Consider the following 13,823-nt stretch of genomic DNA (forward strand, 5'->3'; position numbering starts at 1 on the left):
ATTCTTCATTCCAGAGAGAAGGTTACAGTTTAAAAACCTTGAGAACCACAGAAGCTCATCGGGAGACCACCTGAGGCCAGATTAAAGGGCTGCAGGCCCTGCACACACCCTGATCCTTATCAGCAACCTCCCCCTCACCTGGAACCATTGCTATAAAACTCTCCACTAAATCCTCCTGGCTTGGGATACACAATTTTGAGAGGATGTGTCCCCTTTGCCTGGCAAAGCAATAAAGATATTCTTTCTGCTTCACCCAAAACTCTGTCTCTGAGATTTGATTCAGCACCAGTGCACAGAGGTCAAGCTTTTGGCATCAGAAGGAAGAATTATCACTTGCAACAAGGAAGGAGGACACTGGGGATCCTTCCCAAAGCAGTGTCTCCCTCAACAGCAAGGTTGGGGGATTTTTAAGCTAAGGTACATGCACATTCATGAAGAGGATTGGGAAGTCAACAGAGTACAGTGTTTACTTCATTGAAGTTTAGTTGAGGGTCAGAAAAGACCGACATCATCACCCTTAGGTTCCAGTTATCTGGTGGTTGAGTGCTTCAGGCTGATCTTTACCATTGAAACAGAAGTGGGGAGTCTTCACCACAGATATATTATTTTTGCTATTGTTACTTCTTCTGCCTAATAGCAGTTGTTTGTTTCTGCATTCTTTTGTCCCCTTAAGATCATTAATTACTGAGACCCATTCAAAAGTCAAGCACTGTGGCCAGGTTTGGATCACAAGATGGCTTAAGCCAAAAACAACCTCTAATCTGTCAAGAAAGCCATGCCTGATTCTCTTTCTCCAGGGAACTCCCGCCCTTAGGCTAAAAGTGGTAATATATGAATGTCAATGATTTGTACCAGTGTCAGTTTCTTGGTTGTGAAACAGTGCGCCTCAGATTGGGGCTTGAACCCACACGCTGGGATTTGAAGCCAGCCAAAACCTTAATTGGGAATGAACCCATGGTCTTTTACTTAGAATCACTCACCTGGTGCCGGACTTCCCAGTGATAAAGAACCCACCTGCCAGTGCAGGAGACATAAGAGACGCAAGTTCTATCCGTGGGCCAGGGAGATCCCCTGAAGTAGGAAATGGCAACCCGCTCCAGTACTCTTGCCTGGAGAATCCCATGGACAGAGGAGCCTGGCGGGCTACAGTCCACGGGTCGCAGAGTCGGACACGACTGAGGCTACTCAGCACACATGTAGCTCGTGCCGACTTACTGAGGCTCAGGTTCTTTGTGTCTCAGCCCAGGATGAATTCAACGAGAAGTAAAGTGACAGGCAAGTAGTAGGTTTATTAATATAGGATATTTGTGAGAGATGCAAGCAAGCAGGCAATGGAGCTCTCCCCCAAGAATTAAGTGGGCTACGATTGTGTAATCAAAGGAAAGTGGGGGAGGAGGGAAAGGCTTTTCTTTGAGTAGAAATCAGGCTTGCATCACTAGCCCCTCTTTCATATCAGGTAGGAGAGTGTCTGACCCTATGAGGCCAAGCTAGGATTACCATGGTGCTCATTCAAATCAGTAAAACAGTAGTAACCCTTTTTTCACCTAATGACCTGGGGCATGCTTTTACTTATGGCTTCATAGTTAAGCAAGTATATGAGGAATATACATACTTAGAGGAATCAAGAGAAATTACATATTTAGAGGAATTCTTGTTTTAGAGATATTCATATGAGTTCATCAAAAAGATGCTAACAGTTACCTCAGTTTTACCTTATAAAAAAGGCTATGGATTAGTGAATTCCCTAGCAGTCCAGTAGTTAGAATTCCCTGTTTTCATTGCCAAGGGCATGGGTTTGACCCGTGGTTAGGGAACTAAGATTTCACAGGCCACAAGGCAAAGAAAAAAAGAAAAGGAAATGCAATATTGTTGACTATAGTCACTATAATGTATGTTAGATCCCCAGAATTTATTCACCTTCTAGTTGCAACTTTATACCCTTTAAGAACATCTAATTCCCCCATTTTCCATCGCTGGTAGCCACCATTCTGCTCTATACCAGTTTGCCTTTTTTAGATTCAACATTTAAGTGACAAGTGATCCCATACTATATTTGGTAGGCTCTGTCTGGCTTATCTCACTTAGCATAAGGCCCTTAAGGTCCACCCATGTTGTCACAAATAGCACGATTTCCTTCTCTCTCATGGCCGAATAATATTCCATTGTATAGATATGTTTTAATCACATCTTATTTACCCATTTTTTCATTGAAGGACACTTGGGTTGTTTCCATATGTTGGCTATTGTGAATAATGCTATATAATAAACACAGGACTGTACATACACTTTCAATATCCTATTTTCATTTCCTTTGGATATACACCAAAAAGTGGAATTGCTGGATCATATGGCAGCTCTATTATAATTTTTTTTTGAGGACCCTCCATACTGTTTTCCATAGTCGGGAACCGATTTATATTCCCACCAACAGGATACAAGGGCTCTCTTTTCCCCACATCCTTCCCAACACTTGTTATATCTTGTCTTCTTGATAATGGCCATTCTAACAGATGTGAAGTGATATCCTATTGTGGTTCTGATTTGCACTTGCCTGGTAATTAGCATCTTTTCTTGTATCTGTTGGCCATTTGCATGTCTTCTTTAGAAAAATATTGATTCAGGTCCTCTGCTCACTTTTAAATCAGATTGTGTTTTGTTATCAAGTCCTACGAGTTCTTGATATATTTCATGTATTAACCCTTTATCCATATATGGCTTGCAAACATTTTCTCCCACTCTGTAGATTGTCTTTTCATATTGTTAATTGTTTCTTTTGCTGTATAATTTGATTTTTTTTCTTTTGTGCTTTTGGTTTCACATTCAAATATATCATTGTCAAGACCAATGTCAAGGAAATTGTTCCCAATGCTTTACTCTAGGAGTTTTACAGTATTAGGTCTTATGGTTAACTCTTTAATCCATTTAAAGTTAATTTTTGTGAGTGTTGTACGCACATTTCCTGATTTCAAACAAGTGAAAGTGAAAGGCGTTCACTTGTGTTTGACTCTTTGTGACCCCATGAACTGTACCTTCCAGGCTCCTCTGCCCATGGAATTTTCCAGAATACTGGAGTGGGTAGCTATTCCCTTCTCCAGAGATCTTCCCAACCCAGGGACTGAACCCAGATCTCCCACACTGCAGGCGGATTCATTACCATCTGAGCCACCATGGAAGCCCGATTTCAAACAATCCTGTGTTATATATATATATATGCTTGCATGCTCAGTTGTGTCCAACTCTTTGGAGCCCCACGGACTGTAGCCTGCCAGGCACCTCTGTCCATCGGATTTTCCAGGCGAAAATACTTGAGTGGGTTGTCATTTCCTTCTCCAAGGGATCTTTCTGACCCAAGGATTGAATCTGCATCTCCTGTGTCTCCTGCATTGGTGGGCAGATTCTTTACCACTGAGTCACCTGAGAATCCCTAAGTAATAGAAACGAATAGGAACCTACATGGTGGTGTAGGTCAATTATACCTCAAAAACAAACTCATAGAAAAAGAGATCAGATTTGTGGTTAACAGAGGCAGGGAGTAGGGGGTGGGGAAGTTGGATGAAGGCAGTTCAAAAGTATAAATTTCCAGTTATAAAGTAAATAAGTATTAAGGAGGTAACGTGTGTGTGTATGCTCAGTCGCTTCAATGGTATCCAACACTTTGCAACCCAACTGGACTGTAGCCTGCCAGGCTCTTCTGTCCATGGAATTTTCCAGGCAAGAATACTGGAGCAGGTTGCCACTTCCTACTCCAGGGGAGCTTCCCTACCCAGGGAATGAACCTGCATATCTTGCGTCTCCTACATTGGCAGGTGGCTTCTTTACTGATGAGCCTCCTGGGAAGTCAAAACAGCACCAGTGACATTCTAACTGCCTAATCAGATTTCTGTGACGTGACATGGTTGACCATACCCTGAAAGTGACACAGGGAAGATGTGTTACTGAGTGGATTACTGCTGTGGGAGACCAGGGCTGAGTCCAGCAGGGCGCCCTCTGAGGATCCACACAGAATGCATTTCCGAATTGTCCCTTTCTTAAAGTTGGGCTACTGAGGCATATATCTCCTGATACCCATCCTTCACTGTGTGAGGACTACCCTGAGGGCGTTAACTTCCCTTGTCCTGTGCTCTGGTTGTAGGAGCACTGCCCGGAGAATGAGCCTTCAGAGAAAGCCCTAAGGCAGAAAAACAGCCTGTCCTATGACCGCTGCCTGCGAGTGCCCATCCTAGTCACAGCGGGGGTTGGAGGTGCCCAAGGGACATCACATCACCCCCTGGTGCCTCCAAATCGGACCTGACTCCTGTATTCTCAAACTCGGTTCATTCTCTTTTTCCTCTCTTTTCTAATAGTGGGAGTGCTGTGTGAGATGAGTAAGAGGAATACACTGGTAAGTTTCCAGAGGAGGAAGGGATTGGAAAAGAGCTTAGGCATTTAGGCAGAGGAACCTAACTCTGGACGCTTAAGTTCTGTCATGTCTAGGAATACTTGAAATGAGATAGGACTCAAGGGCGAGGATGTGACAAGTGTTCGTATGTGTGTGTGTGTGTGTGTGTTAAAGGCATTCAATGATGCATTTGTTTGTGAAAAAAATAATTTTTGTCATTATTCAGCATTCAGTTCAGTTTAGTCACTCAGTCATGTCTGACTCTTTGCGATCCCATGAACCACAGCACACCAGGCCTCCCTGTCCATCACCAACTCCTGAAGTCCACCCAAACCTATGTCCATTGAGTCAGTGATGCCATCCAACCATCTCATCCTCGGTCATCTCCTTCTCCTCCCGCCTTCAATCTTTCCCAGCATCAGGGTCTTTTCAAATAAGTCAGCTCTTTGCATCAGGTGGCCAAAGTATTGGAGTTTCAGCTTCAACATCAGTCCTTCCAATGAACACCCAGGACTGATCTCCTTAAGGATGGACTGGTTGGATCTCCTTGCAGTCCAAGGGACTCTCAAGAGTCTTCTCCAACACCACAGTTCAAAAGCATCAATTCTTCAGCGCTCAGCCTTCTTTATAGTACAAATCTCACATCCATACATAACCACTGGAAAAACCATAGCCTTGACTAAATGGACCTTTGCTGACAAAGTAATGTCTCTGCTTTTTAATATGCTATCTAGGTTGGTCATAACTTCCCTTCCAAGGAGTAAGCGTCTTTTAAGTTCATGGCTGCAGTCACCATCTGCTGTGATTTTGGAGCCCAGAAAAATAAAGTCAGCCACTGTTTCCCCATCTATTTGCCATGAAGTGATGGGACCAGATGTCATGATCTTAGTTTTCTGAATGTTGAGCTTTAAGCCAACTGTTTCACTCTCCTCTTTCACTTTCATCAAGAGGCTCTTTAGTTCTTCTTTGCTTTCTGCCATAAGGGTGTTGTCATCTGCATATCTGAGGTTATTGATATTTCTCCTGCCAATCTTGATTCCAGCTTGTGCTTCCTCCAGCCCAGTGTTTCTCATGATGTACTCTCCATATAAGTTAAATAAGCAAGGTGACAACATACAGCCTTGACGTACTCCTTTTCCTACTTGGAACCAGTCTGTTGTTTTTTGTCCAGTTCTAACTGTTGCTTCCTGACCTGTATACAGGCTTCTCAAGAGGCAGGTCAGGTGGTGTGGTAGTCCCATCTCTTGAAGAATTTTCCACAGTTTACTGTGATCCACACAGTCAAAGGCTTTGGCATAGTCAATAAAGCAGAAATAAATGTTTTTCTGGAATTCTCTTGCTTTTTTGATAATCCAGTGGATGTTGGCAATTTGATCTCTGGTTCCTCTGCCTTTTCTAAATATTTAGCATTATATGGAATTTAACTTTTGGTTGTGAATTTACTATAGAAGGAGAGTTAGGGAGATTTGAAATGACTATCAGAGTAACAAAGCTCGCATGTTGTGAAGTGTCTACACTTGAATACAGGAAGCCTGGCACATCTATATTAAAATCTATTTGTTTACTCATCTATTTAATAACAGAAACCCTGAGTTTTAGCTGGACATATACTATTCCTCTAATGATATTTCTCAGGTAAACATGTGGCTGGATATGGTGATATGATGAAATTCTCCCCTGTGGAAATATGGCAAAAGTGGTGTAAAAGTGCTTTAAAAGAGAATTTTTTGCTCTCCATTTCCTCTCTTTGCCCATCCCTGCAGGCTGCAACATAGATGTAACCCTGGTAGGTGTGCTCCATCTGTGAGAATGAAGACAACTCACTCATTAGGAGCTGTGGGGACAATGCTGAATGAATCCAGGCTCATGAAGAACCTCAGTGGGCCAGACCCAACCTGCCAACACTTCACAGCTCACTTCTGGGCTGAATGGAGAGAAATCAGTCTCTGCCTTACATCTTAGGGCCTCTTTTGTATAGAAGTTTGGCCTGTACCCTCACATGATATGCAAGCCTTTCCTTTCTCAGATCCCTCACCTCTAAACATACAATTACAGATCCAGCTCTTATGCCTGTCCCTTCTTCATCAAGCCCACAACAACTGCGCTGGGAGCGACAGTAGTGAGCAGGAATTGAATCTGGGTTGGGTACAGTGGAAACAGTGGCTGACTTTATTTTTCTGGGCTCCAAAATCACAGCAGATGGTGACTGCAGCCATGAACTTAAAAGACGCTTACTCCTTGGAAGGGAAGTTATGACCAACCTAGATAGCATATTAAAAAGCAGAGACATTACTTTGTCAGCAAAGGTCCATTTAGTCAAGGCTATGGTTTTTCCAGTGGTTATGTATGGATGTGAGATTTGTACTATAAAGAAGGCTGAGCGCTGAAGAATTGATGCTTTTGAACTGTGGTGTTGGAGAAGACTCTTGAGAGTCCCTTGGACTGCAAGGAGATCCAACCAGTCCATCCTTAAGGAGATCAGTCCTGGGTGTTCATTGGAAGGACTGATGTTAAAGCTGAAACTCCAATACTTTGGCCACCTGATGCAAAGAGCTGACTTATTTGAAAAGACCCTGATGCTGGGAAAGATTGAAAATGGGAGAAGGGGACGACAAAGGATGAGATGGCTGGATGGCATCACCGACTCAATGGACATGGGTTTGGGTGGACTTCAGGAGTTGGTGATGGACAGGGAGGCCTGGTGTGCTGCAGTCCATGGCGTTGCAAAGAGTTGGACAAGACTGAGCGACTGAACTGAACTGAACTGACATGATGTATTGTCTATCTGGTACTGGAAGACTTGGCAACTTCTGTGAACACTATATCTTGCTTTGCTTTGTTAAAATTTTTTTTTTTTATTTTATTTTTTTTTTATTTTTTTTTTTTTTGCTTTGTTAAAATTTTTGTTTATTTATGTACATTTATCAATCTCTATGGTTCTAAAAAAGTTTATCAATAAATGCTCTTAGAATTGCTAGTTAGCCATATTTTATATAAACAATTTTGCTTCCTATACATTCCTGCTCTATCATATTTGCTATAATAAATATTCTTTTAATGTTATGATGAAAAGATGCTGACACTCTTAAGCATGTATTAGATCAAATGAGAGAACTGAGTAAAGTAAAACAGCCAAGAAGCAAGTGATAGACTTTAGGATTTCAAAGACCAGTTAACTTTCTTTTCATGTTTAGGAGACTGACATAGAACTGCAAGCTTTTTATATTTTTAATTCACGGACATTAAATAAAAATTCAATTAAATACTTTTAGTTTACAACTTACTCATTGTTTTACCTATTTTCCTCATTTCAGCATAGATTGGTGAAAATGACATCAGGCAAAATACTGGTTTCTAGTTTAATGACCAGTGAATAGCAAATTTATATTTTTAAATGATACCTTAAATAAATTCCTCATGGGTAGATGCCCTTTCCAAGCACCTGTTTACCTGGTCATTATGAGATAAAGAACTCTTGTAATTTAGATACCTAATAAACAGCTGCGATATCAAGTTTGAAATACCTGGAACCTATAGTCTACTTTGAACCTAATCCCTGGACTTCCCTTGTGGCTCAGACAGTAAAGTGTCTGCCTACAATGAGGGAGACCAGGGTTCGATCCCTGGGTTGGGAAGATCTCCTGGAGAAGGAAATGGCAACCCACTCTAATACTCTTGCCTGGAAAAACCCATAAATGGAGGAGCCTGGTAGGCTACAGTCTATGGGGACTCAGAGTTGGACTCGACTGAGCAACTTCACTTTCACTTTTCATTTTCATGCATTGGAGAAGGAAATGGCAACCCACTCCAGAACTCTTGCCTGGAAAATCCCACAGACGGAGGAGCCTGGTAGGCTACAGTCCATGGGGTCTCAAAGAGACTTCACTTTCTTTCACTTTAGACAATAATCATATCATATGTCAAAGGTTTCATATACATTAGCTCATCTGACCCATTTCTTTAAGCCACTTACATTTAGTTACTTAACTGTTCTCAGGCGTAACATCATGGGGAAATTTGAAATTCACCAAATGTCAATTTTGTCTTTGTTCTGATACTCAGATCCCTTTCAGGTGGAAAATGCATATTATTTCTTTAAGCTCTATTTTAATAATGCCCTTCCCCCCTCACAAACATTTGAGCAATATGTCTCTTGCAAAATGCTAATTCCTTTTTTGCAGAAGTGCTCTTGGGACTGTTACAGTGTTCTTACCCTGGGTGTGCAAATGAACTGCAGAAAGGTCTAACACCTTTGAAATTATGAAAACATAAACATGTACATTTTCTGGGGAATGGGTCAAAAGATTTCATCAGATTATCAGTAAGATTCAGGTATGAAACAGGGTTAAAAAAAATACACACACAAAAAACACTGCTCAACTAGAGGATATAGAAGGAAATTATAATTTAAATTTAATACTAAACCCAAACTGTTTACTAAATTAGCCCCCCCCTTTTTTTGTCCTTTTGAAAATACCAATGCTAACCATTTGAATATTTAAATTATTTGAAATAATTTGGGTTCTCTGAGCTTTTCAGACTACAGGCAGATAGATACAAAAAATAAGTAAGATCATTCTTTAGTTTTACAAAGAGTAATCAAATGACATTATATTAACCATTTGCAAAAATCTGTGTCGATTAATTGTAAAAGTGAGACAAAGGAGCTTTCCTGTGATGAAGGGATTTCAACACTGCTCTTCTAGTTGTGTCACTATATAAGCAAGGGTTTTGTATATTTAGCACAAACTAAATCAAGAGGTCAGAAGGCCTGGGGTTCTAGTGCCAGTTTTATTTGTAACTAACCATGTACAAATCACTTATCTATTAAAAAAAAAAAAAAAGGTTAACATCTATCCTTAATTCACAAACATATTATGAAACCAAAATCTTTTCTAAGAAAAGTTCTTTGTAAACCAGTATTTTACTACTAATTAGCTTATACCTAACTCAGAGGACAAGAATGACACATGAGAGAATGTCTCTTATCAATTGGTTGCACACCTTAATTCTGTAGATGGATAATGTGGTTGTGAACAGCTTGTTTCTATTTCAATCTTACAGAACAAAAAACTCAACAAGAAGTTACTGATGAAGAAAAGTTGGCCAAAAAATACAATTAAGATAGAGTTTTCCATGTTAAGAGCAGTGCTTGCTGACATCCCTCTATGGAACAAAAACTAGAGCGCCGTTTGCTGTTTTGAAGGAACATATGCTGCTAGAGTAAGAATCTTTCACTAAATAATGTTAGACAGGAACCTCCGGTAGATTCTTCCAGTGGCCCACTGAAGTGGCTAAGAAAACATTATTTGTGTATTTGGCTTTTTTAAACCATTTTCTCTCTCCCTCCCTTTTCTTAGTATCAAAATCTTATTCTCCAGAATACACTCCTCAGAACTCTGCCTGGGTGAAAAGAAATGTCAGCATTTGGTCACTAGAGAACAAATATAGAAGAGGAATTAGTATGTTATTGAACAATGATTCAAGAAGATAAACTAAGTGAGTATAAAAAAATTTATAGACCATAAGCATTTGTACATATACACTATTTATCATGTATATGTATTGTGACAACCATATGTATTAACAGACCCTCAAAAAGTAAGTACCTATATGTTCTCGTATTTAACAGTATCAAATCTGTGCAACTTAAGTCTCTATTTCTAGATCTTCCCTTATTATGGTGACATAAAACGAAAAAAACAAAAATCAGACTAGAGCATGGTTCACAGAGAAATATAGGAGAGATACAAATAAATAAAATAACCAGTTACACCACTGCTTAGGGAAGTATTTTAGAGGAAACATACTCTTACTTTTGGCCCCAAATGTCATCATCCACTTATGTTATTTGTCAACTTTTAATATAAAAATACCTTCAAGCTGATAATCATTTACAGTGACTTACAAAACTGACAGAAAATTTCAATGCTACATAAAATAATTTTATACACAGCTTAAAATTTTAAAGTTCTCTTCTGGCACTTGATTTTAGAGTTGATAGACACAATAACTACTACTGATCTCAATAAAATACTGTTTTTAGCTTATACATATCTTCAAAGCCAGATCACCTCACAAAAATCACTTCCTGCCAAAGAATTCTCTAAGACAAACACCAAAACTATACAGCCAAAATGTTGTAGGAAAGCATATAAACTTTTTAAGACAAGGCATGACCAATGGATTAAAACTTTACATTACCCAATCCCACGTCCAGTGAAAAAAACAACTGTTCCTCTGATTCAGTGAAACATGTATCAGGTATAGATGAAAAAATACGGCAAGTTATCTATTGTTTTTGGTTTAGAAGGGTCTAAATAGTGGTACTACTAGAATGGATGCTTTTTAAGACAGAAAAATGGTCACTTTTAGCAAATACACATTTTATATTCCAAAAATAAAAAGGAAAATTTTTTTTTTTTTTTTTTTTTTTGGAAAATTTTTTTTAAGACAGTGGAATCCTGATTTTTTTTTTTTACTTTTTGTGAGTGCTTAAGACAATTCTGTCCATTATCAGAATGAAATCACTCTTTAATAACCTCAATTATATGTCCAATTGTTTGTCTTTGCAGAAGAGAAGAAAACCAAACCAAATTTTAACAAACTATACTAAACTTAGAATACTAAAAACTGACTATGTGAGAATTTGGGAAATCTACTACTTTCATTATTCAGAAGGAAGATATAAATCTTCGAAACACTGCCAACAATTTCTAGTCCAATTTTCTACACAAAAATGAAAAAGCTAACTTTTCCCCCACAATACTAAACAGAATTTAAAAATGAACAGAAGACTAAATTAGATAATCAAAATATAAACTGTGTAATTAACGAAAACTATTCACTAGTGCAACAAATTCTTGAACACGGAAAAAAACCAGCAAGCATTCTAATCAATTACATGGTTCTTTTTTTTTTTTTTTGCATATTTTAGTCTTGACTTTCAGCACAGTAAATTATTATATAGCTGATTTTATGGACTGTTTACATTTTGTAACATTAGCAATTCAAACATTACCCTTTCTAAACCAAATCTGCAATCCTAATCAAAGTTTTCTTTTTTCCCCAGAAAAGGAAAGGACATCTTTTTAAGATATATTCATAGCAATAGAAACATCTTAGTATTTCAAAATATTTACAAAGAACCCTGCTGATCCTGTGCATTTCGCTGAGGGGCTACCTGTACCCAGACTTCATCATCAGAAAAAGAACTTGAACTTCCTGACTCAGAGTCCAGTTCACTGAACCCATCTAAGTCCCATTCAGTACTAGACTCACTCCGTGCGTCATCTTCCTCAGTGATGAAACTCTGACCAGGTTCAAGGCAGGAAGGATAAACACGAGCACAGAGGCAAATAAAGCCAGAGTCAAACTGTAGAAGACCTAACATGGTCCCTATATTAATCCATTGGTCTTCCCTTGTATCATATTCATACACAGTTACCCGGTTTTTTTTCCATTGAGGGGTTGTAGAAGTGATGAGGAGCAACTTTTGGCCATGATTGACAATCTGGTAGTTGTGGGTCTCCGAGTCCAGGGGAATATTACTAATTCGCCTCCATTCTCCCCTGGCTGGGTTATACACCTTCATGACTGGGATGTCACAGATGCAATAGATCTCATCGTTGAAGACACAGGCTTCCTGAAAGTCACTCCGTTTAAGAGAAGCACAGTTCAGCCACATATTATGGCTAGGATCATAGCAGAGCATGCGCTTACTGTTCACAGCATAAAGATAGTTCTGAACCACTATGAGTTCAAAGGAATAGAAGGAATGTGGTACAGGGGCCACTAGGGCCCACTGGTTTCTCTGAACACTGTAGCACTCCACTTCCTTTAATTTCACTCCAGTAATGGGGTCCCGCCCACCCAGAATGTAGATGTAGCCATTGAGGTATGCCACATCCATGCCCTCCCGGCAGAGCAGGCGGTCAGCAAGTTGCTGCCAACTATTCTGGGCTGGTTTATACACCCAGAGGTCCTTCCTGGGCTGGGCGGCCAGATAGATGTCATGGTCTGGAGAGACACAGACAGCTGAAGAGGTGACAGTCTTAGTGTGAGCCAAACTGGTCAAAGGCGATGGCATTGTGTAAATGTCCCCCGAGTACGGGTCATAGCACAGGAAGGGGTCTCGGGGATGGCCAAAGAAGATCACCATCTCCTTGGCACACACACCCAGCCTCTGGGGTGGATTTTCTGCTATGGACACAACAGAGCTACTGCCGCTGCTCTCCGGCTTGGGCACCAGAGCCTTGCACAACGTGTCACCGTATCGCATCTGCAGGGCCCCTTCAACAAGGTCCAGACAGTACTTCTTCACAATGGGCTTGGTCAGCAGCTCTTCCAGGTAGCCCCGATCTTCGTCAGAGAAATGGGTCCAGCGGACACACTTAAAGACTTCTGCCGCGCTGGGACCCCGCTCCTTGGGAGCCGCCTCCAACCACTGCACCGCCACGTGACACACGGTCCGCTCACTCTCGATGTCTAGACTGTCCAGGCGCAGGACAGCTAGCAGCTGGGCCAGGGTCAGATCTGCCAGGGACTCTTCCCGAATCGAACCCATACGGCTGAGCTGCTTGAAGTTGTGGGCTATAAACGACTGAGCCTGTGATCGCAGCTTGTGATGGTCGAAGGCGTCAGCGAACTTGAGGATGGCCGTGCAGTTGGCCAGATCAAGGCGGCGGGCTAGGAAGGAGGCACAGGCTTCCCGCACGTACTCCAGCTGCAGCATGTCGGAGGCCGCGTAAAGGCGCTGCACGTTGGCCTCACTTAATGACACGCGACCGGTGTAGCAGTAATCAACCAGCACCTCGAAGGACTCGGCGTCCACGTCGTGCATGGTCACGTTCGTCTGATGGCTCTCGTACATGCCGCCGGTGAACATGCTCTTGAAGTAGGGACACGCAGCCGCCAGCACGTTACGGTTGCAGGAAAAAAGGCGGCCCGTGCCGGGCCCGCTGCCGGGGGTGACCACCTCGATGGTCACATCGCAGAGCAGCCGCGCGTCGTAAAAGGACTTGAGCTGGGCCAGCAGGGCTGCAGAATGGCCCGTGTCCTTCAGCTCCTCCGGGCCCGTGAAAAAAGCCGAAACCGAGGGCTTGGAAATCCTCTTGGGACGCCTCCCGCCGCGGGGACTGGCGAGGCGGCGAGAGCGCGGAGCTTCTTCTCGGGACTGCATGGTGGAGAGGGCGGCGGGGAGCGAAGGACGAGAACCGGGCTCTGGCGCCTCCTCGCTCTTTTCGCTGACGCCGAGACCACTACGTCCCTGAAAAGACTGCCGCGCTGATTTAAGTCAGCCCTGCTCCGCGGTGCCGCCTCCCTTTATCGCGTAGACAGTGCCTGACTCACCCGGTTCCAGTTCCACGCCCTTTCTCCGCCTCAGCTCGCCCTCACAGGACCTACAAACTGGAACCAAGCGATCCGCCACCGCCGCGCTGGCAAT

At 41.9% G+C, this 13,823-nt stretch overlaps 1 protein-coding gene across 1 annotated transcript; it reads right to left on the bottom strand.

Moving 5' to 3' along the window:
* Positions 1-8,807: 8,807 nt before the first annotated feature.
* On the bottom strand, positions 8,808-13,823 carry KBTBD7 (kelch repeat and BTB domain containing 7). Its single transcript, XM_065902311.1, has one exon. The coding sequence runs from the start codon at positions 13,557-13,559 to the stop codon at positions 11,517-11,519; it is 2,043 nt and encodes a 680-aa protein (XP_065758383.1). The 5' UTR covers positions 13,560-13,823; the 3' UTR covers positions 8,808-11,516.

The sequence above is a fragment of the Muntiacus reevesi genome, chromosome 11, assembly GCF_963930625.1.
Source record: "Muntiacus reevesi chromosome 11, mMunRee1.1, whole genome shotgun sequence".
Taxonomy (NCBI): domain Eukaryota; kingdom Metazoa; phylum Chordata; class Mammalia; order Artiodactyla; family Cervidae; genus Muntiacus; species Muntiacus reevesi.